The following is a 25,485-nucleotide window of genomic DNA, read 5'->3' as shown; positions in this document are numbered from 1 at the left end:
TTAAACATCACATCTGTTTTAACCTCCTCCCCCTCCATTATTCCCACTTTCCCACCATGTTAAATACACTCTTGGGACACAGATATTTAATCTGTCTTGCACCTGAAGGGACCGTCTCTTCTCTGTTTTTGTTATGCGTGTTTTAAGACTGCTCAATCAATTATAATGCACCATAAAACAATGCCCTTCTGTTTTTTCAACTCTACTGCAAGTCATATATATGATTTTAGAGTGCTCCAATATCTACCCATGTGCAGGATTACAAATGAATAAATGGGTGATATTGCAAAAATATCATGATTTTTTTACGACCTTATCTTTTTACATTGATTTATATTATAAATATATTTATTATATATTTATTATATTTATATATATATTTTTTTTATATTTTGCAAGTTACTTGCAAGTTACAGTACAACCAATGTATTGTCCTTTGTAAAAAATATGGTCCTAAAGCACAAAACTGCATTTAGGCCAAATAACATATTTTAATCAGTTTGGGCAATTTTGCCGACATGTTTATTTAAAGATGTGTTTTTTTAAAGCTAAGAATGTGGTATTTTGCTCTGAAGCAACAAAGAATAAGCCACTTTCAAGCTAGACCTAAAAATTTACTCTTTGTTAATTGTACTAATGCAATTCTTAAGCGATTACTGAATTATTCAAGTAATTTTAACATGACAATACCTCCTAAGGTAAAAAGTGAAAATAAATAAGTCCTTAATATGGTGAATAAAGGGTATAATTGAAGTGCAATATTGTGGCAGTACTTGTTACTGGAATTTAAAGATTTATCTTGTTGGCGAACCCTTGGAAAGTTTCCCTCACGTAGTCTCCACCGTTCAAGAGGATCCATCTTACTCTCTGAATGCCGTGTGAGCGCCGCTGGGGCCCAACACACTGTGATATACTCACATAAAAAGGCCAAGCGTAAAAAGGCCAAAAAAAACTTGGAAAGCACATAGAACTGCAGTCGATAGACGATACCATGATCTGTCTTCTTCGGCAGATCGTCAGCACATAGATTGTCTTCACAATCTTATATCTTCATAATGCCCACCACTACATCTCATGTAAGAGCAGTAAAACTTTTTTCCCAAGTTTATTTTTAATTAGTACAGATCTATTTGTAGACTATATAAGTGTTGAATCTAATTAGCCCAAGATAAACTCTATGTGGTATGATTAGGAACGGTCATCAGCATCTTCAATACACTGTACACCAATTAATCTCTAAACACCAGTTAAATTAATGCCTTTTAAATATATAATAACATTTTTATCTGAAACAAAGCTATGAGGTTTCTTTTTGTATGTGAAGATTATCATCTTTATGAAACTTCTGAGATAAGCAAGCTTTACTTGCTGAGATTGAACACACTGTATTTGTGATGGTAAAGTGTCCAAATTCTAAAGTTTTAAATAATGAATGTTACTTAAATGAATTCACCATTCTAGTAAAACAGTTGGCCATTTGCAGTGCTGAATACTTATAGGTATAGCAATAGATGGCAAAAATATACCTACATTTTATTACATAATATAGTAAATGTGTACATTGTAAATAGTATTTGGTGAAAAATCTGTGTAAGTAGCATGCAGACATTCTGCTTTGTTTCCAGAATTCTCCTAGATATAATAGGGTTTAATTACATTAGGTAGGTACATTACCTGATATATTGTACAAAGCCCTTTTTAGGGCTGCAACTAACAACTTTTCATAGTTGACTAATCAAAATTGCATAGTTATAAAATGGCTCCTACCAACTTTTACATTTAACATAAGGTTATTTAAGTTATGTTGCAAAAAAACTTTCACTTAAAACACATTAACTTCCTTTCTCATCGTATCAATGTTGTACAGAAGTTTTTATTTTCATGGCATTAGCTAGAGTGAAATGGTCCTAGACTTCAGAGCATTTAACACGTGATTAAGCCTGATTTGTGGCCGCCATTCTTTACCTGTTGCTGAATGCTGTTTGTACTTTTTGAGTTGAACCCCGTGGTTCTTTTACTGCTCTGAAACAGCTAGTGACATTTATCAAAAACAAATAAATCAGCACAATTTTTGTAATGATTATTATCTTTTCATCCCTTATTGAGGGCAATGTCTGGTCAGTGATGTTTTTTTCAATGCAATCTAATTTTGATTTGTTTTAAGGATCAGAGATTCACAAATAACTTGGCTGGCAAGGCTATTAAATGTAAAACAATTACATTATTCAGGTTTTACAAAGGGTCTGTTTTGTTGAATTGCTTTTCTTTCTCTCTCTCTCTCTCTCTCTCTCTTTCTTAGGTCTTCCCTTTGGACTATGTGCTGATCACAGTAATCACAGTGTACTTTGTCTTCACCTCCATGGCAGGGATTAGGAACATGGGCATTTGGTTCTTCTGGATGAGGGTAAATCACAGGCACATCCAGCATTGCCACCATTACATTTCCGGTGACCATTATAGCCCCACCTTTCTTCCCACTTCAGAAAGAGTAGAAATCCACAGTTGTAATGGAGAAGAGTAGGTGGTGAGATTTCCTCTCTGATTTTCAGTGTGAATTGGGGGGTTGGCGAGGTCCTTGTGGTTTTTATCCAGCCTCTGGAGCCGTTTTCTTTCCCTTACAGCTGTACAAGATTAGACCCAGACGGACCCGGCCTCAGGCCCTCCTCTTCCTCTGCATGATCCTCCTCCTCATTGTGCTCCACACCAGCTACATGATCTACAGCCTGGCCCCGCAGTACGTCATGTATGGCAGCCAGAAATACCTTCTGCAGGTAAGGAGTCCCTGTGTAAATCTGCTTAGAGAACTGCACCAGTGTGTCTCTTATTAGGCCAATGGAATTATGTCTCCAGTCCTCACTGTTAAGGGAAGGATTATAGATGTGATCCCTTCTAGCAAAAGATACGTTTGCCTTGAAAAGGTATGTGCGAGGTCGGCTTATGTTAAATTTCATTTAAAGTGGGCCCATTATGCATGTCAGTACTACACAAATAATACATTTTTTTATTTAAGAACAAAAGCAGCCAAAATATTTACTTCGGTTGACTGGGGTTAAGCTCAGGGGTAAGACTGGGCACAGAAGATTCTTGTTAAACATTTATTATTCATATATTACAAATTTATTACCCTGGGTCCTCATAAATATTTCAAATATTTCCGTGATTTATGTTTGTTCTGTTGTTACTGGTGGAAAGAAAAACTAATAAAAAAAGAAGACATTTAGGTTTAGTCTTATTCAGAGCGATGTCACTGGTTACAGAGTCTATCCCACAAAAGGCAGTTCTGGCTCCCACTGTACGGGAGCCAGAACTCTTAATGGTTGGTAGGGGTTCAAATACTTATTTCACTCAATGAAATGCAAATCAGTCTCTATCTTTTATTTAAAGTTATTTCTTAAATTTTCCTTTTGATGTGCTATCTGTCACTGTTAAAATAAACCTACCATTAAAATGATACTGTTCTGAGACTTTTCATTTCTTTGTCATTGGACAAACTTACAAAATCACATTGTCATTTGACAAACTGAGGGGTAAAATAATTATTTCCTCCACTGTATATGTAGTAGCACACCATTTTACACAATGCTAATGCACTCAACAAAAAAACTGGGAACATAACTGGTAATTTTAACAATTTTTCATAGGTCCTGCTGGAAGGTATTTGTTCTATTTGTTTCAAGAAATAACAAAAATGAGCTGTCTATGGTTCTGATTCCTTGAGGAATATGATGTTAAGGCCAGAATCATTACATGCAGTCTGCTTCTTTCCTGATGATTTCAACACGCTTTTCTTCACCTGTTAAATTCACTCTTCTTTCAGGTACAGTGATGCCAGTGTTTCTGATCTTAGCTCCACTCCCATTTATTTAGTCCACTGTCAAACTGAAGACTTTCATCAGCACATATACCACATCTCTTCATAACAACTGGTTGCCCCAAGCTGTCGTTTTTCATTTTCTTCTTTCGAACTTTCAGTGTTCACCATGCACTCTCAACCCATTTAGTCACAGATTGGCTGTGGTAGGATCCCCAGTTAAAGGTGTTTGCAATTTGGCCCTCTTCTGGCCCGCAGAAGGAGCAATGGCTGGTAGCATTGTTGCCTCAGGATGGGGAATGAGTGTTGGCTTGTTGCAGCAACTGGCCACACACTGTCTTCAGCAAACACCCCAGTGGGTGGTTAAGATGACCAATTAGTCTAGACCACAGTTGGACTGCAGCATCTGCCATTAGCACTGTAAGGGAAGGGCTGTCAAAACTCACACATTCCGGTACACAGAATCAGCAACTATTGATTCTCTCACTGCTGGTTGAAGTGTTCTGTCCTGTCCTAATTCACTTCAGTACGAACCAAACTCAAAAGAATGTTCTTGCAAATAATCTTTTATCTGACTCTCTGTTGATTTATATGTACATTTCTTGCTGTGCTCACATTAAAGAAAAGAATGTTGTACATCTGTTTTTTTTTTCTTTAGAGCCCTGATTCACCTCACAGCAATCAAACAGCAGTGACCAGGATCTGTGATGCAGATGCCCCTGAAGGTAAGAAGCAGAATGGGATAGGAATGGATGGGGAGTGCACAGTGAAATCAACTGAATGAATAATCCCAATAATCTCGGTAGTAAATTATTTACAAGACATTAAATCAAGGGTGACCACTTGGTCTTGAGTTAAAGCAGCTCCTGTCAGCAGCCTTCATTTTAAGTCGTCCACACAAACACGGATGTGAAAATACATCGGTCCTGCTACGTGTGTCTGTATGCCAATGATTTATTCCTCTTTCTAATGCCCTCCTGTGGGTATGATGTGGGGCTAAGACACAGACAACAGGGTTCACTATCGAGTATGGTTACCAAGATGGAAAAAGCATTGAAACTCTAATGAGGACAGTAGTATGCAGTACAGTGAGAAATACTGGTTTATGTGAACTCGGAAATTTCAACACAGAGAAGGAGACCCAAAAAAAAAAAGACACTGAACATTTACACAGAATCATTTTTAAGCACTACAATAGAACTTTTAATAAATTCACTGAAATTCATTTTAAGTATAATGCCTTATTATATTGCTATTATATAACAAGCCTGTTTGTCATTATTTAGACATGAGGAATTTGTACTTTAGGTTTAAGCATTAACTCAAATTCCTATTCAAAAACAGTACTTTTCAAAAGTCCTTTTGGGGCATCTGGAAATCTCGTTTTTATGTGAGGAAAAAAATATTGAAATAATCATTAACAAAGTAATAAATAATGTTTTTTTTTCTTTCAAAGGTTACCTAACAAAGAATCCTCCAATTGCAGCAATTAAAGGCATTGTTGCTTAAAATGAGTCTCTAACTAACTAACAGCCATTTCCAGATACCATGGCCATTTGCAACATTAACTATGACTGGACCGTTTTCTTCTATCAAAAATTATGACATTTCATAATGACCTTTTTTTTTCTTCTATCAATTATGTCATTACGTCATATCCAGAGTGACTTACAACGTTCTTTCATGTTACATCAATGAAGTAAACAGTTCTGGTTCACTAGGACTCAAACCATGAATGCAATTATTTTATTTCACTCTGCTGTAGTCAGACTTCAAGAAAGTTACAAGTTAGTCTAAGTATTCTCTAAAGAGGAAGGTCTTAAGCTGCCATTTGAAAATGTGTGTGTTCCTTGTACCTCCGGTGGTGAAGGGACCAGGCAAGCAGTACTGGAGGGTCGGAGAGTGTGAGGTGCAGTGTGAGGTGTAATAAGGGCTGTGAGGTAGGATGGTGCTTTGGTCCCATGTTTGGCTTTGTAGACCAGCATCAGTATTTTGAATCTGATGTGGGGAGAATTTGGAAAGGTTGAAAACCAGTCGCGCTGCTTCTTTCTGTGTTAGTTGTAGAGGCCTGATGGCCTTCAGAGGATACGGGAGTTATAGTAGTCCAGTCGTGAGATTAGTAAGGACTGAACCAGTATCTGGGTGGCCTGTGTTGACAGATAAGGCGGATCTGTCTAATATTGTAGGGAAGGAATCTACAAGAGTGGGAAGATTGGTGATGTAAGTCAAGAAAGAGAGTTGATTGTCTATAGTTACTCCAAGTTGTGTTTGAGTTTTAGATGATGGGCTGCCATCCATGATGAGATGTCAGTTAAACATGCAAAGATTTTGGAAGCAGCATGTACATCTGACCACAACACACTGTGTTCTTGTTGGAATTTTAGTTAATATTGTGACTAAATGTTACATTTGAAATGTGTATACTAGCAATTCATTTTTGTTTTGTTAAAATGAACCTTCAGTTACATTTTAATGACAGTTGAAACTTTCTGGGTAACTTGTTACTACAATTTTGACTAAAACTGCAATTTCTGAAAATAGAACTCCATTCACTGTCAAAATGAACGTTAGTTTGGGTTCTAAACATTCAGTGGCATGATGTTTCATTAGCAAAGCCTGTCTTAGTTTTTTAGAAAAAACTGGTGTGCACTGAGGAGAAGAGAGACATGAGAACGTAATTTAAATACTCCTCTTGAAATGTTTTGACATAATCAGGTTAATGAGTGACATTATGTAATTGCAAGCAGGCAGTGACATCCATCCATGATCTGAAATGCAGCAGCAGATAATTTGCCAAATGCTTGATGCTGAGCAGACCTCTCGATATCCAGTCCCTTTTTGAGAGCAATGAAACTGACAGATTTCTTATTGGCCATGACCCTTCTTGTGCATTGCATTTCCTGTATTTTGTGTTAAAAGCAAACCAGGAATACTTCGCTTTAAATTCACAGCCTTTAATTCTCACTTTTATAAAAGACAGACTGCTCATTTAGAATTACATTAGAGCCATACTATGTGTGTGTTTATGTATTATGTGAGTGTGAACGTGGCATGTCCCTTTTTGGCAAACTGTTAAACAATGGGAACATATTCTTATGACAGTTGAGTCTAACACTATAATCTCCCATCTGATTTATTTTTTTTTATCCAATTTGAGGCCCAGTCTCTCCCAGTGGAGAGTAAATCTGCTCAACAGAAGTTGCTCTGTGGGTCATCAGAAATCGATCCATCTCCAGTTGACTCGCAGTTTAAACCAGTGAAGTTTCTAGCCTGGCGCTTGCCAAATATCACAGTCTCCCAATCTGTTAGTGTGGGATTGGCCTTTTCCCATCTGTGGTCAGCGTGCTCGCTGTAACTTTGCCACCCACTATCAGTAAAATGCCTGTCTCATGACTGCATAAAATTAAATAACAATGCGATCCATCAGTGATGACTGCTAAACAGTACAGTTTAGTTCGTGGTGAGCATTGAAAGCATCTGTCTGCATTTAAATGGAGAATCACGGATCTGAAATAAAACTTCTTATTACTCAACTGGTAATGGTGCAGATTCCAATAATTATCCAATCCAAGTACAGTGAGTCTAAAATTTCTGCACACGCTCATTGAAATGCCAGGTTCTGAAATGAAAGACAACTAATGCAGTGTGATATGTCAGTGCATTGGCACTCAAAAGGAATTATCTTGATTGACATTTGACATTTTTGTTTTTGAGAACTCTGCACTGATGATTTGTGAACATGGGATAGCTTCAAGTATCAAGAAGGTTTACTTAATCATAATGAATTACTGGCTTGATTCAAAAGATTATGAATTAAAAATATTTTATTTGTACAGGGCACCTTGAAGTTTTTGAAAACATATTAATGGGGGGAAGGAATCCAGATTGTATGTACTTAAGTTCAGTGTGAATATACTTAACAGAACAGAGGCTAGAATTCTCATGAGACCATCTTAATAAGAGTTCCAGTAAACAACAGCTAGGAGGAATTTTAAAAAAGCACTCTCAGCCCAAATATCAATGAAACCTTAATAATAAAAAGAAATCTTACACCACCGCATTCTAGACAACAGTATGAGGGTAATACTAGTGTAGCATGTGTGGCTAGATGAGGCCTGTAGAATTGGTTTTAGAAGTAACTAATATGGTTTTACCGAGTATGAAACTACATCCATTCTTAATAAAGGGCAGGGAATTTGTGCCTTTACAGTAATACGTATGGGTTTGGACAATGTACATGGAAATACCAATCTGTAACAGAGAAGCTTCAAGAAGTTTTACATTTTGCCATCAAATTATGACAACTTTATAGGGAAGGATTAAGAAAGGCCAAGAAGCCATGGTTGTAACAGTCTGTGAGATTTGCATAAGGTAAAGGTGTCAGTAGTATTGTTCAAAAAATTTTCTGAATGTCCTTTAAACATAATCTCAAATAGAGTTTAATGCAAATTCAAATCTAGGCCATTACCTAGTCCCCTGGTAAGTTATAGGTGTGCAAAATTCCTTTCACATACCACCCTCTGCCTCTCGCCAAAAGCAAAAATGTGCAAATGACTGGAGTTATGGCAGCAGAAAAAGTAATGAAATCCGGCCTGAATGGCTATTCTGGGCATTGAGGTAGGATAATGGTGCGTCTATGTTCTGCTTAATAAGACTTGACTAATGGTGCGCTCTGAACTGCTGAACATAAGAGAGAGATGTTTCTTTTTTTTTTCTTTCTTTCTTTCTTCCCCATAATGTTACCTACAGTTGTCCAGAGCCCTCAAAGGAAGAGTTTAAAGCATGCTTATCTGACAGTGGTACTATTTTACACCATAGACACATCTTGACAGACAGAGAACATGTTTCATATCTTTACTCCCTTGTGCTATTGTTTCACCTTACATGAAGAGGTTTGAGTTACTCAAGAGTCACTGTAGCTGCTTTATCTTCTCACTCACTGGCGAGGTCCAACTGTAACCTTGGACGAAAATATATATCAAGTCAAATATATCCTGTCAAACTTATTCAGGTCATTTTGGGCCATATGTGTGCTGACCGGCAAACCGAATAAGTGAGATTACGATATGGACTCTGACCAAGCGAGACTGTACCTTCATTAGTGACCGAGGGCTTTCCCACTCATTGAGTTCCTTTCACGTGTAGTGAGGGCTCATTGAAATGCATGGTAAGTCATGGCCACCTCAGGCCCTCATATAGGCCACAGCTCATGGCCAGGGTTAGCATGAATAGGGTGGTGATAGTCATATGAAGAGAAAAAAAATTCATTCTGTATGGACACGCATCCCAGTTGCATCTCATTGTGAAAAAAAATGCTGAACTAAGTGAACTATGTTAATGGGATAAACATCATGTTTGATGTTTACCATTAAAAAGTGGCCTTTCATGACTTCACTGATTACACTTTTGAACACCATGAACACTTTTTATTACAAACATTGTTTTGCATCTACCAAGCACATCTAACACACTCGCCTATGAACCAGAAGACCCAGGTTCAAATCCCACTCACTACCATTGTGTCCCAGAGCAAGAGACTTCACCCTAAGTTGCTCCAGGGGGACTGTCCCTGTAACTACTGATTGTAAGTCACTCTGGATAAGGGTGTCTGGTAAATGCAGTAAATGTAAGCACATCAAGCTTGATTTGTCCTGACTTCACATTTAGCAAAGTACTTAGCAACCATATGCCAAGGCTCAGGGGCGGCTCACAAAAAAATGCGTGTCAGTTGTGTCTTCAGTCTTTTTCCTACCTGTGCTCTGAATCCAGAACAATGCCCACTCAAAGCCCAGTCGAGAGGGATATGGCGAGAACGCCAGCTTCCCTAACGGAGGAAGCGCCGCCAGCACCTCCCACCTGCCTGCCTGGCTCCAAGAGGCCTGGCCTCCTCACGCATTTTGGAAGCGCTTCTTCCTTGCATAACAGCCATTGCACAACCAAGCGTGAGTAGGAGGAAGTGTCAAGCAGGGAGAACACATGCGACAGGGAGGGGTCGCCAAAGGGATGCATTGCCTCCAGAGCCTCAGCTGAGCACTCTATCCATGCCTTTTAGGCAGGGTGGAGGCATCGCGCAGACACATTCGTGCCTCAGAAGACACAGTTGGCGTCTGGTTGGAGTGTCTGTCATGTTTCCCAGAGAGGGACCAAGGTTTTCTGCATGTTGGGATGTTTCCAGTCTCCATGGATATGTGTTGCTTCCAGTTTCTTCTCAGATGTTGATCTGCTTTCTTTTCATCCTTTACATATGGATTTTCTTGCGATCCATTTTTGCGATTAATTAAACATTGTGGCTACATGTTTGTTCTGTGGAAAAGAAACACAATGCTCCTTCTGGTTTAGCAGACCCACCCTGCAATGCACTAACCTCAGCACAAAACTCCACCCAGGAATCTGGAGTTTTCCACCAGGCAAGAATACCAAAAGTTAATAAGAGACATATTTCATGAGGTAATCTATTACAGCCATTACCAAGACATCACCACCATTACCAAGACATCATGCACCATTTGAAATACTTTACAAATGATTTCATATTACTTTTAAACATGATAAACCAGCATTTGATATACCACATACAACATACTTTTCATCCCTGTTTATGGACACCAGCATTGCTCACCAAGAACAGGTATTGAGCAAATCATATTGCAAATTTTGTGGTAATGAAATTTTTTATCTGATTTTTCTGTTCACTTGATTTGAACAATCAAGTATCTGCCCACACAGTGTGTAGCACCATCATTTGTGATGGTATGTCAAATGCATTGAATGGTGCACAAGGGTATTGTTTATATGTTCTTTCCCACTTGAGACTTAAGGTCTTGAAATTAGAAAAGTGATTTCACTGAAACACATTAGCATGGGTGGAGCTAGAAAAAAAACACTGCTGCAGCCAGCCAGCTGTTTTTTTTTTTTTCTTCTTACTCTTTGATGAATGAATTAAACCTATTTTTAATAATGGACTGAATTTATGAACAATGATCTCAGTGCATGTTAAAGCATATTTCTGTGCTGCATCCAGTTAATATTATGCCTTTGCTCATCGTGGATAGTTGCTGTATCTCAGGGATCAAGTGTGTTGCCATGACTTCCACCCACTAAGTCACTTGATGTTTTAGTTCATTCTGCAGCTGCAGACGCAAATGAAAATATGCCACCTTTTCTCTGGAAACAATGCATGCGTATATGCGTATACAAAACGTGTGTAAAAAGTTGCACCAACTCATTTATAGAACAAAACTGACACTGAGCTATGAAATAACACAACAAATGACAAACAAGTCAAAATGCTTTAACATTTGGGCCTCTCCTTTGGTCTATGCTGGACACTTTCTCATCATTCACTCATGTTAATGAGCATCTCATGAAACGGCTTATGATTACAATAGGGAACAAAGCAGCGATGAAGGTAAAAGGAGGCGACTCTGAAAAAACAGATTCATCAAACATACTTTACTTTCTCCTGACACAACAAAAATACTAAATATGGATTCTTTAAAATGGCCTCGGTATATAATATATACACCTTCTTGGTCTTAGCAACCTTGTTCTTGTTAAGAACCATTTTCTTAAAATTCATTAGCATTAAAAGGCATATATCACAGAATTAGTGCTTGTATTGAATAATGGCAAACATTTCTTCACTTTTTCTCCATCAAGGTTGTGATATTTTTAATCTACTCAGGAAGTTTACTGTTATTTTATGTAGTCATATTTCAGTTTTTGCTGCAGAGATTTACCTTTGTTACTGTTGCCTAAAACAGATGGCTTCAAGCACTGTGCTTTATTGCAATTTAGCTTGTTATTTAGACAAGCTGCATCTTGCACATGATTCACAATATGATGTATGCAGATATTAGTAAACATGACATTTATAGACTTTGACATCTGTTGTCTGAAGTATAGACTTTTATTCCCACAAGTTTATCAGAGTCTTGTGGAAATGAGCTGTGTTCATGGCTGGTTTCTGTGCTGTTCATGGGTATGGAGTTCAAGGGAGTTCACCAGAGCTCCTCATATGGCCGTTTCTGCTAAATGGTCACATAGACGCACAGAAGCACCACCGTGAATCGCCTGCTTATTTTTTAATGTTCTTCCTCACTGGCTAACTTTCCAGTCTTTCAATAATTAACAGCCCTCCTTTAGTGACCTAATTTTCCTTCTTTATATCCACCAATCCTTACGATCAATCATTTATGTCTTGGTCTGTGTGTGTGTTGAGGGGGCGGTTAGGAGAGTGTGTTGGTTATTCCACTGGTCAGGTGGTGTGACACCATACTGTGAGCAGGTGGTGGTTTGCCTGTCTGCTTATTATGTTCTCTGAGGTCATTACTGAGCCATTATTCATTCACTCCATATAATACTGATGGGTCAGGGCAAGTTTGTATCCCTCGGCCCCTCTGTTTGAATCAGCCTCAACCTCTGAGGATAAGGCACAGACCACAGAATTATTTCAAGAGTGCCCCTCCCTCCCTTTTATTATAATTCACTGTTAAAATCTGATACGGTGCAGCAGGGAATTTTTTTGCTATGGCTGAACGGAGCAGAGCTGAGATTGAGAGCCCCAGGCAGAGATTTGGACAGGAGGAGAGGTCAGTCTGCAGACATTGGGGATGGGAGTTCTGGCCAACTTTCAGCCCAAGATAAATTGAGACAATGGCTATTATTGAAGCCTATTGTTGGAATCTTTTGAGATGAGCCGCCTCTAAGACAGTAAATACAAAAAAAAAAGAAAAAAAATTGGAAAAAAAGTATTTCATACGAATCTAACACTTACACTCGCACATGCACACACACTGCACTAATTAAAAACAATTTCCTCGTCTAGCACTTAACAATGTTCTTTTTCTGACAAGTTAGGCCTTATCAGGGCTCTTAGTTTTGTAAACTCAAAATCTATAGAACTCTAACAAGAATTGCTGGTGTCTTCCTCCTGTAAGTCGCTTTGGATAAAAGAGTCTGCAAAGTAAAGTAAAGGAAATATTTGCGTATGAAATATGTACTCAAATACAGTGTCCATGATGCGCCTGCAATGTTCATAACTTTTTTGGCAGTGTCTGAATGAGCCCTTTAAATACAAAATCCGGGCAGTGGTGGCCTAGCGGTTAAGGAAGCAGCCCCGTAATCAGAAGGTTGCCGGTTCGAATCCCAAGGTGCCACTGAGGCGCCACTGAGCAAAGCACCGTCCCCACACACTGCTCCCCGGGCGCCTGTCATGGCTGCCCACTGCTCACCAAGGGTGATGGATTGAAAGCAGAGGACACATTTAGTTGTGCTGTGCTGCAGTGTTTCACAATGACAATCACTTAACTTCACTTTCATGAAATGTTACTGATAAAACCAAAGTCATTTGCAATAAGTTGACAGTTATACAGTCAGTCATAAATATTAGTTGGGTTTCGTCACATGGTTATGCATGGTTTCTAATGGAGGGCAGGAAGTAAAAGTGGAGAATACGTCTATTAAGGAAAGCGTTGCAGAGTCTATATTGTACAGGTATATACCCAGTGTCCAGACAGAGACACAGGCAATTAATTAAAAATGTTACATATATGTATATAAATGATCATGTTTGGGGATAAGTTTATTAATTACAACAGTTTATAAATGTGCCTCCCACTTTTTAAATGACCAAAAGTAATGGGTCAGTTACAGCTTGAAGTCCAGAATGCATTGACATCACCAGTGGCTGGGTTACATCCCTGGTGATGTTCTGCCAGGCCTTTACTTGACAGATGAGGTGGTACATTTAGGATCATGATCAGTTGTTGTTCCACAACTGTAAAGGCTTTTTTAGAAGATGTTTGGCAATTTCTAGTTTGGCCTTCCTGTTTTTGAGGCTCAACAATGGTTTCCATCTTGTGGTAAACTCTCCGTATTTTGTCTGGTGAAGTCTGGATTATTGACTTTGACACACATTCCCTCCTGGAATTCCCTACCTCCTGGAGAGTGATTCTTGGTCTGGCCAACTGCTGTGATGGGTTTTTTCCTCACCAGGGAAAGAATTCTTCAGTCATGCACCACAGTTGTTCTCTGTGGTTTACCGTGTCTTTTGGTGTTGCTGAGCTCACCGTAAATGTGAGCTCTCCTTGTAAATGGGATAATGAACTAATAACACACACCTGATGATTGTCCCATTACTTTTGGTCCCTTAAAAAGTAAGGGGCGCATATACAAACTGTTGTAATTCCTGCAGTTTGTCTGATTTGGACGGAAATTGCTTGTTGCTATTGTGGTTGTGTTTTAGAGCCAAAAAGATTCGAATTGTGTCAGTATTCCATTATTTATGGACCTGATTGTATATGTTGCTGTTCATGTTGCTTTTTTGGTGTTGCCCCCTCTCCTCTCATTTGCTGCATGCAGAACGAAACTACTCATCTTGGTTATCGGATTATATCTACATCCGGTTTCACTGTTCATTTATTTATGCCACAAAATAGTTGGTCTATGTTTTTAATATCCACCCCAAATAGAGTGGGCAAAAATGGGCTAAGTTACCTCTCTAAAAACTGACTACAGACCAAAAATGACATGTCAAGGCAAAGACATTTAATGATATTGCTCAGTTCCTTAGCAACAGTTGCTTTGAATACCTAGCATTGTATTATTTCTTGTGGGGAAATTTGATTGTCATAATTTTTATCCGCAGCTTGAAAGGTGTCTGGTGTTATGATGCGAATCTTTCTTCTTTTCAAAAAAAATTTAATTTTTTTATTATCAGGGGGATTACAGGGGCATTTCTTTCCTGGAAGCAGGCTGTCAGTCAGGACCTTATTCTGCTTTTTAACTTTTCTGCCAAAATATGGCAAGAAGACCAAAGCCTTGTCTGTGTCAGGTGGGATGTGGGACGTTTTCAGCAGTTAATAAGCCCAGTGCAGCTCGATTGTGAAATTTGGGAGTTTATGACGAATTCAGACAAAAACAACTGTCTTCAGGTGCTATGCTGCATCTCTACACTCCCCACTGAAATGAAGCCGCTTTGGAAAATGGTAGTTAGTAGGAACTTGCTCCTGACAGCATTTCATGAAAGTGAAGCAAGTGCAGCTTTTTGGCTATGGCACAAAGCTGCTTTTATTTCTTGGAGCATGTCACAGTTGTGTACTTTTGGTTTTGCTGTGAAGGTTAACTCTGTATGACTTACAGGCACAAAATGGCTGCACATCGTTTCAGCTGATTAGTGCAACGATTGCTCATGCTGAGCCAAAGAGGTTTTGTGATGGACACAAAAAAAATGAATCCCCACAAAACCACACCAGGAAATGCATACACTGAAGGGCTTTTAAGTGGAACAATAAAGAACTTAATTGTCCTTCATGAAAATATAGCCCAGATTTGCATCTAACTAAAGATCTAAAATGTCTAAAAATGATGGTGAACAGACTATTTTACCTTGCGGACAGGGACTGGGTACATATTCACTCTGCCCAAAAAGCAGTGGACCCATTAGGAGTGCTATGCCCCCCCTCTTCTGTAGGCTCTCTGGCGTCATAAAAATGAAAAGTGATGGCAAGTGAGGATTGGTTTTCTGTGAGTGATATCTTTCATGGGTGATTACAGTCCGCACATTGCCCTCACCCTTATACTTCAGTCAAATTTCACTTGCAATTATGTTCTTTGTGACCTAAAGAACCACTGATACATGCCAGTATTTCCATGTTCGGTTTCTCAGTGAAGAAATTGTGAGATGACTTTTAACACGCACCCCGGTGCGGACACACAGAGGTTTTTAAATGTTAACACTGATGATGTCACTGTTGTGCTGTCCATTATAACCTTGCTGGTTTATTTAAAAACTAGATAATACATATTCATATCTAGCCCTTCTAATGAACCTGTCTACTCCTTACAGGACCACAAGTGGGGTGCAGAAATTGCCCACTGAGTGTGTTCACCGTTCAGATCTTTCATGTCCTGGAAACCGGTCATGCCAAGCATTATAAAATTCCATCAATATATTCTGAGATCTCTAACAAATTGGGAGACCATTTGATATATGTTTTAAGATTAAACAGAACCTCCTCATTTATTGACTTCATAACATGAAGTGACATAGGGTATTAATCATGTTGGAAGAAAACATTGTTAATGAGTAATTGTTCTTTTATTGATATATTTTGAGGTCTTTGTGACATTGACATTTAACTTAGCTGCATAATATGTGCACTTTAATCAAATGTCCTTGTGTTTAGGGCTCTGTTTTTGCTCTGCTGCCAGGCACCAGCACATTTCACTTTGCGCAAACCTGTTTTGAATAACCATAGGAGCTCGGCATATCGCAAATCCTAGTGTGGGAGGGAAGGAAAGGTTCATATAAATAAGCTTGCGAGGGGGGAGTGGACATTTAAAATAAGTCAGTGCAAGGCACAAATCTGTCACAAAGTCTGTCCACTAATCTTTATTTACAAGATGCTGTCACAACTCATGTTTTACAAAGGCACAAATTAAGAGGATTTTGTATTACAGTGAAGACCAGATATTTTATATTTAAATAATTACAAAAATACGGGAAATGTCTTTCCACTGCCATTATAGCATGATATGTTTAGTAATTAAGGAGTAGCCTGTTAAAATAAACAAGCCTTTTAACCATCACCCTTATTGAGCAGTGGGCAGCCATGACACGCCACCTCCCTAGAAGTCTTGCAGTTGCTGGCCTTCCTCTGCTTTCAGTCCTTAGAAAAGCTTACAGAAAAATAAATCTAACTTAATGAATCCCAGGCCTCCACGCTATGCCATGAGTCCTTCCCATGGCTACACCATGAGGCCCCACCATGAGTCGCTCCCAAAGACCCTCCCATGCTACACCATATGACTCTCCCTTTATTGCTAAAAGGCACATGTGGTGGCAAAATAGCCAGAGATGGTTCTTTTAATGCTAACCCGGGGAAGAGGAAGTGTGTAAAAGTTACACTTTACTCTGCAGATTGCCACCCATCTCTACCAGAAAACAAATCTCTGTGAATTGTCCCCAATCACATTAAAAGAACAGCTGCATTGGCATTCATTGCAGGCATATTTCAGCAAGCAGCGCTTCTCTCACCAGGATATGCCAGTCGCCTGTACATTCATCAGCGACATCCTGTCTTGTACAAAAATCTGCACAGTTGTTTTTCCTTCACCCGTGACCAAACACGAAACAAAATGGCAGTTTTTGGATATTTATGCCATAGGCTGCACACAAAAGTACAGCCTACAATATCCTGAACAGCAACAATGCTACATGTATAATTGTATCACTTAATTGTGCTTCAGGTATATTATTATAATAATAACAACAATAATAATAATAATTATTATTATTATGTGCTGTTGTTATTATTATTTAATGATAAAATATTTTTTATTGATTATTTATTGATAATCTGTCTTTTTTTGCATTCTTTTTTACCGAATTCTGTTACATTTGGTGTCCTATTAAGGAAAATAAATTGCCATTCGTTTGTGTGCTGATTGTTACTCTTGTAGTAGACCATTGCATGACACATTCATTGCATTTGCATTTTTGCATAGCCAAAATAAGGCCCTTAATGTTTTCTTCAGTAACAGCTTTGCAGACCTTTAACATGAGTTAACCTGACATCTTTGTTTGTACATTGATGACATTAAATACTGCTTAACATATTAAGTTAGGGTTTGTCATTTATTTCTGCTTTAGATGGATTGGACTGTGGTTCATGCCTAGACTCCAGTATCACACAGACCCAGACTGTGGATGTGTTTCACTTGCATTTTCAGAGAAATTCACATTCATATCATATACTTTCACATTTTGGTTAAAATGACACCATCCAACAGATTTGCATTCAACTGTGTACTTATCCTCACGAGAACAGAATAAATCTCTCATGGGAGTCACAACTTTTTTTGGGGCTGGGACTTATCATAATGCGTAGGTGGAAAGCATGAGGCTGGTGATAAAAGCATCCTGGTGCGAGGAGGGCAGTAGTAACAAAGGACTAAGAAGCACAGACATTCAGAGCGGGAAAATGAGTATATATCAGTGGTGAGAAGTGACCACAGCCGTATTCACCTCAGACCAGAAGGAGTGGGGCCTGTGGTGAATAATTTATCTCAGGGAAAGGGCACGGGCTGCGCAGGCTTTGTGACTGGCGGCAGAATCACCCGTGTGCGCGAGCGGCCGGAATGCTCAGTGATATGAAGGTGAAGCGGGTCAGCGGTGTACATGATAATTTGTTTAGGCAGACCACTGTTGAGAACCATCTGCGAGTCCCTTTCTTAGGCCCGTAATTCAGGTGAGCAGCTGGAGGGCTGCAGATGGTGAGGGTCGCGGAGGAGAGGGGCGGGGTCATTAATGGGAGACTGCCGGTAGGTGGTTTGTTCAAGTCTCCTTTTCTACGGTACCATGACTAGCTCTTACCTTAGGTCATCTGTATATCAACTGTGACTCATGGCTCTTTAAATACCAACACGTCTTCAGAGGAAAGGTTACTAGGAACCCTCAGAGTTATACTACTTGTATCTAGACGTCTTCATCCAGCTGGCAGCGCATGCAGCGCTTTTTTTTTTTTGTTAAGTCTGTGGATCTTGCAGTGTCACTTTTTTACAAAACTTCTCCCTTGTCTACCATTTCTCAGACAAGTCCTTTTCTGCTTCCTTTCTGGTTCGAGACAGAGCTCATCAGTCAGTTGTTGAGAATGGCACTCTATTTCCTGAGCTGAGTCTGAAAGACTTAACACGTTGGTGTCAAGACTGAACATGCGCCTGAAATGAATGGAGCATGCCACAACTGCACGAAACTTTTTATTCTGGAAATTCTGGGAAATTTGTATTGACTATAGAGGACTTTTTGTATGTGTTTAAGACTGAATATGTAATCATGGTTGAATCATAATTGAATCTGATTGAAATGCAAAAGTCTAGTACAAGAATAACACTTTCATTGCATTGATTGCCAGTTTGAGATTCTTGGCATTGGATATTACTTATTAGAGGACATTGTGCAATGTGATTTTCTGAGGTTCTAGAGTAGTGTAGCAGTACTCTATGTATGCATTATGTGCATTAGCATTTTTTGTGAGGTATGTCTTAAAAAGCCTGCATGGAGTTGATTATAAATAGTGAAATTGAAAAGGGAAAGTGACATTATCTAATGGATATTACCAATTTTATTTTGAACTGAAATTGGTTAATAAAAGGATTTGCTTTGGCGAAATAAATAAACAGTACGGAATAAAAAGATAATTGAAACTGTTGTTGACTTTGAAAGTACTACATGGTTACTTAGAGGGGAATCAGAAAATGGTTGTGATAAACATCAATATGATTCGCTTTTACCTTCTGCATAAAATATATTTCTCTAGGGGAGGTCATTTAAATCTCTGCTGTCCAAGTGCCAATTTCATTGGGCTGTACAGCGGTGTAAAATTGAATTGACGAGCCTCTAAAATGGAAGTTTCCTTTTATTTCTGTAAAAATAACCTGCTCTGAAATGTCTGCCATTTAAAAAGCATTGATGTAAAGTACTCACTTTAAAGCATAATTAAAATGTTCATCGAAAGGGAAAAGAAACACACATCAACTCTTCTTACCGAGAAGCTCAGCTCGGTTACAGTACCGCAAGTAACTGCGGGGTATTACTTTCCTCGTCCGCCTATCGGCCACCGCCTGATGGCTCGATTTAGAGCACATTACTGAGGCCTCAGTGGCTCAGGGGCAGAAGCCAGAGATTCTCTCTCTCCTCCTTTGAGCCCGAGTCATTTCTCTATGGAGTCATTGACCATTCTTTCACCCTGCCATAGATTCGCCACGCCTCCGGGCTCGTCAATAATGGAGCTAATCCTTCATTACCGTGCATATTCTCCCTAAATAACCTGGAGACACTCCTGTTTTTTTATACAGAGCTTTATAAGCCACTGTGCCAAAAAGCTTTGGCCACTTAATACAACAATTCATGGTGGTTTCCAAAATCCTGACTCTGCTCGAACCGCTATTCATTGTAGGCTGAGGCCAGTTTTTCACAAAAGCTGTATTCCCATTTTTTGATATAATGAGGAGCAGATTGTAAACTACACACATAAGAAAATACCAGTCACAATTTTTTTGTAGGTTGTATTTGTTACCAAATTTTTTTTGCCATAATACAATAAACAAAAACATTAAATAATATATAATGTGTATATGTGTATACATGATGTTTGTTGGTTTAGGCCTGATAGGCTCATGCATTAAACATGGAGTTTATGAATAGTGAACGCTCACGGTCGAAACCTCACTGACGAAATCTCACGAGATTCCTCTTCGCCCGAAGACTTGTTGTCCTTTTTCGGTCAAAGTGACAGGGCAGCCCGAGGCGGGTGTCCACCGTGATGTTAACAGGCTCTCATAGGCACATAAGTGGAGACCGGAGCGCGGTTATCATGAGCCTGTAGCGCACTGCTGGTGCAATTACCGAGGCTGCGTGCGAATGTGTCGCGATAAACGCTCACGCTGCTCCTCTCCATGTGCGAACGTCCTCCTCACCTTTCACACCATCACACAAACACGAGCGCAGGGGCTCTGCGTGGCGTGGCGTGGAACGGAATGCAGCTAAAAAGCAGCACCTTACTGGTAACGAAGCTTCTACTTTGCATTACCTCGCTCTCTTTTCACTGCGAGATGAAAGCTGATGTTCCTGCCAGAGGCTGTGATGTCTTTTTGAAGGTGGAGCACGAAGAGGTGGGGGGAAAAAATACATCTGCAGAACATTCCTGAATATGTGTGGAATAATCGCTGCAAAGCATTTTGGGGGCTAAGATAGATTCTGCGGCATCATTCGACGAGCTCTAAACCATCCAGCATTGTAGATGTACCTTAAGGATGTCACGACGGATATATTACGTTTTATTTGGACGGAATGAAGGCTGGTGAGAGGATGTGCTGCGTTTTAATGCCATCATGTAGGATAAATAGTTAACTGACTCGGGCCAAGTGCATTCTGAATCTGTTTCTCCACCGTAATCATCACGAATCCTGGAAATACTCATTTTTTGCGTCTGAGTGGACGGATTTGTCATTTCGGTACATTAACGTGATTGAAATGTGCCACAAATGAAATCTTCTCCCTACTTGGATCTGTCATGATGTCCGAGAGCCAAGCCATCATCCTCTTTCCAAAGTCCTGGCCGACTTTTGCAGCGCCATGAGGACTTTAACGTGATCGGTGCGTTTTTCCCCTCCCATCCCTCCCTTTCCTGGTATGTTTGTGGCTCTCACATCCCATTAGCTGTTGCATTATCCTCATGATTTCAGCAGATGCCGCACTGCAGTAATTAATGATGGAGCCCGTCTCGGGGGTGGCACTCTGTAATGCTGACATCCGGATGCTTCTCTAATCGCATTAATCGCTCACAGGATAAGGCACTCAAATTCACGGCCACTCCACGGCTTCCCTCTGCAATTTACGATGTATTAAAAGTTCAGTTTTCTGTTCACCGTATAACATGGGCAGTGAGGGATCATTTTTGTAAATAAAATGGCAGCAGCTGTGCTCAACATGGTCACCATTTTTAAAAAGAAAAGCATATTCATACATTTATTGACAGGAACTGTTAACAGTTAAACATTTCTACTTATTTCAGCTTTTGAGTCTTCAATCTTTTGCTCGATTGACATTGTCATGGTCAACTGAAAAACTTGGTGGGGGGTGGGGGGGGGTGCTTTTCTTGCGATTTTCAGTAGCACAGTTAGAACTTTTTGGAAAATAGACGTGAAAGTGTCCAGCTTTTGTTCACGTTGAACAAGTTAATGGCTTTTAGAAGCAGTTTGTGTCAGAATCAAGTCCTGCTGGAATAATCAACCATTCATTTTTCATTGTTTAATAGTTTCATTACTCAGTTCAATCTTGTATTCATAATGTGTGGTGGTTTTTAGATCAAGGTAATATATGGTTTAATTCAGGTTAATGTTATAAATCATTTTACTTTTTCACATTTGTAAGTGAAATTTATATTTTTTCTTTCATTTTTGCCCCTTTCAGATCAGTGCACTGTCACAAGGTCGTACCTGTTTCTGCACAAGTTCTGGTTCTTCAGCACCATCTACTACTTTGGCAACTGGGCTTTTATTGTGGTGAGTGTACTACGTGTATTTTTTTTAATTATTCATGGTTTCATTTTCTCATTTGCCTTCATATTCTACCTGGCACTGCTGAAATTATATTGTTTGTGCCTTGGTAGCAATATGGATGTTATTATTAGTTTTTTAGTTTTTGGTACGTTATTCAAATGCACACATTATTGCAGATTTTATGTCAGAATTCTTATGTTCTGAAGTTTCAAGTTAAACTTAAAATGTTTACTTTAATTGGATAAGTGAAAATATTGTTCTCTCTTGCATGTTAAATGTTAATAGAAACCCACAATCCTACAATGAGAGTTAAAATGCATATTCTGTTCAAAGCAAGTATGTTGAATAGCTCAATCAAATGAATTACTGTCTGTTCGTGATGGATCATTCAGATGTGCTGAATATTTCATAACTGTATCCAACAGCTAAATTACATTTGTCAAGCACATTTTAGATCTGTGTGTTGAATGGTGGATGTTCTACAGTTTCCTTTTGTTTAAGAATAATTGCAATTTTGCAAGATGTAAAACATGCAAACAGGCATTGTATGAAATCAGGTGTCCTCATGCAGCACGACTTTAACCCTCAGGTTTTCCTCATTGGCTTGATCATCTCCTGCTGCAAAGGGAAGAAGTCAGTGATTGAGGGAGAAGTGGAGGTGGACGACTCGGACATGAGTGATGACGAATACGTCCACTGAGAGTGTGGCTGCTGTTCACCTCTTTCAGAAGATTATTTGATCAGGATGGCCACTGACATTGTATTATACACTGGATGTAGTGGGCTGAAGATTTCATTTACTGATCTTATGGTAAACATCTCAAATGAATATTTATTTTTGTCTCCTGCTGATTTTACTTTGTCCTTTTTGTTTTTTTTTTGAGAGGACTTGCTACTTCCAATGCACAGATTGTTTCTCCATGAGGCAATGTTAATCCTTTCTTCTTTTATGCTTCTTGCATATATGCATGATGTATTAACTTGGTGTCCAAACCAGTGAAGAGGACTGGAGTTGTAGCCAACCCCGCCCCTACCCACTAAAAAGAAAAAAATGTGACTAATGTTATTTAACACGGTACTAGCTTGCTTTTTTTTAACTCCTTAGTGCACTTATTTAAACCCTATTCTACAGACTTACCATTTCAATTGTCTAATTTGTATTACATTAGTTTACATTTCTGTCAGGTTATGGTTTTTATTTGCCTGTGTGATTACATTTGTAATAAATGTACTTTTTTTTTTTCAGGTTTCACAATTTTTTTTTCCCCACAAAAGCTTTATAGTGCATTAAGATAATTATCATAAATATTTTCAACATTGAGTTTGGAATTTAAATGAAATTGAGGTGCATTAGCAGTAATAATAACAATTGGTTTCATGCCACATTAGCATGGTACATTCTTCAGATAAATTTTTATTGAAAGTTTTAGGAATTACTGTGACTAGCTGTGCAGTCTTAAATTCTGTGTACATATGACATATGTGTCCTCAGCATGACAGACGGGAGTGATTCCTGTCCGAGAAAGGGATGGTTTTGTGTGAAAATTGATGCAGAATGCCTAATGTAAACATTTTGTTGTATATTTAGCTTAAATGGATGCTGTTGAACACAATAAACAGGAAAAATTACGTCTAATTCCCGTTTTTTCCATTATTAAACTTAAGTGTGAAGTTTCTGAATTGCTGCTTCAGTCCTCCCAGTTACATAAACTGGCCTTTTATGCTCTTTGCTCCAGTAATGACAGCAGCCTGCAAACAAGTCCGGTTTCATCTACCTTTTGAATGTCTTCACCTGTCAGTTTAAAGAATTTGGCATGAAAGCACACAGCAGCAGGCCAGCAAGTCAGGCAGTAAAGCAGATTTCAACACCAGCACCTCATAAATGTAAAAATAATAACCTGAACCAGACATAGATTGTTGGGTGTGTCTGTTTCTGACCGTGGAAGCTTCTCAACAACAAACCTGGATTGTGGTCCATGAATATGAGTTACAGAAGGAGGAGATGGTGGGCTTTGGAGGTGGAATTCCACCTGCTCCCTAGATTTCCAGTCCAGAGCAAAAGGTTCCTGATGGTGGCTGTTGATAGGACCTAGACCAGATCAGAGAGAGAGAGAGACCTCGCTCTTTATTTAATACACATTCAATTCAACTCAGCTTTTTTATGTTTGTCTTGTTTCGGCATGCAGTTTCTACCACCGTTATAATCCCAAAAAAAAAAAAGAAAAGCATAGACCACCATGTAGGGAAAATGAAAAAAGAACAGTAATTTAATAACACAAAAATGCATTTATACACACACACACAAACACACACACACACACTGGCCATAGAAAGAAGCTAATTATCTTCATTGCAGTGAGAGTACACTTTTCTGCAGTGGATCTGTTTTGCATGCGCTGGGCTTTGTAATGCGGAGGCTGTATTGTGAAAGGTTTGGCAAAGAGGCTTCAGCACCACTTATTATCCTCTAGATGTTCTCATGTCCTTCTCATCTGGTCTTCACTTTATCTAAAAGCATTGATGCAATAAATGTAAAGTTGGGTGAAATAGGACAGAAAAATGGTCAAATTGAAGGAAATTGCATCTGCAAATTTACACAAATCAGCAGGTATGACCTAGAAAGCAGAAGGTCCTCCGTTTGTTTCTCTCAGCTTGCCCTAATAATTATTTATAATTTAGTGTCCCTACGGGATAGTGGCGTTGATGTCGGGACGTGTGGGGGGTCCAGAGAGTTGGTCCACCTCCTCCACGGTTGCAAGAACTCTACTGCTTTACTGCTTCTTAGTGCTCAGTGGAGACAGTCCAGGACGTCAGAACTGAGCGTGTGATGAATTGACGCGAGGGAATTAGGAAATACAATGTGTGACTGTGTGTGGAAGCTGTCAATCATCTCCATGGGCTTGTCTCATTTTAAACTTGTCACATGATCCCGCTCACATGACCGGGAGCGCCAGCGAAACGAGGTGACGCGACTCTTTTAAAAGGACAAGTATAACAGCTCCTTTTCCTGTCCTGCCTCCCTGCCTTCTCGCATCCTGCTTAGTCTTTTTTACGCGAGCGATGACATCTGTGGATGTTGCAGCTTCAGCTGAGTTTAACGTCGCGCTAATTCACCGGCCGGGTGCTCACTGTAAACTTTATTTATCAAGTCATGTAGAGAAACAACAGAATGGACTCCTGAAAGCATTTACTTGACGTGCCTTATTGAGCTGTGACTGCTTGAGCTACTGCTGCCGTTGGCCTGGCATCCTGGTGCGCACTGACGCTGCGTGGTTGAGTTGTAACATGGACAAGTGTTCTCGTCTGGTCCAGATGTTCATGTGATACGTGTGAGTTGATATTTTTTCACGGAGAACAGATGGCGGGGGTGTTGGGAAAAAAATGACTCATTGCGGGTTTGATGCTTTTCGCTCCCTGCAGGAGAGAACGTCAACCCTCGCTGATGAAAATATTGAAAGGTTTTTACGAGACACTTTGCCCAATAATCTCTATAGACGAGTTCAGTGTGTAAATCATGGATAATGAACACATGCCTGGGATGAGCTGCTTCTGGTGGACCTTGCTGGAGACCACAGACGACAACATGGACGCCCTGACGACATCTACATACT

At 39.4% G+C, this 25,485-nt stretch overlaps 1 protein-coding gene across 1 annotated transcript in view; it reads left to right on the top strand.

Annotated features, from left to right (window-relative positions):
- Positions 1–23,510, top strand: part of lmbrd1 (LMBR1 domain containing 1) — a 71,027-nt gene extending 47,517 nt beyond the window's left edge. The window contains exons 12-16 of the mRNA XM_028989271.1: positions 2,300–2,404; positions 2,622–2,771; positions 4,470–4,536; positions 21,786–21,877; positions 22,464–23,510. Coding sequence (XP_028845104.1) covers positions 2,300–2,404; positions 2,622–2,771; positions 4,470–4,536; positions 21,786–21,877; positions 22,464–22,574 — 525 coding nt within the window. The 3' untranslated portion in view covers positions 22,575–23,510. The remainder of the gene's footprint in view (positions 1–2,299; positions 2,405–2,621; positions 2,772–4,469; positions 4,537–21,785; positions 21,878–22,463) is intronic.
- Positions 23,511–25,485: the final 1,975 nt, after the last annotated feature.

This window comes from Denticeps clupeoides, chromosome 8 (assembly GCF_900700375.1).
Source record: "Denticeps clupeoides chromosome 8, fDenClu1.1, whole genome shotgun sequence".
Taxonomy (NCBI): Eukaryota; Metazoa; Chordata; class Actinopteri; order Clupeiformes; family Denticipitidae; genus Denticeps; species Denticeps clupeoides.
This window is presented reverse-complemented; position numbering and strand designations above follow the sequence as displayed.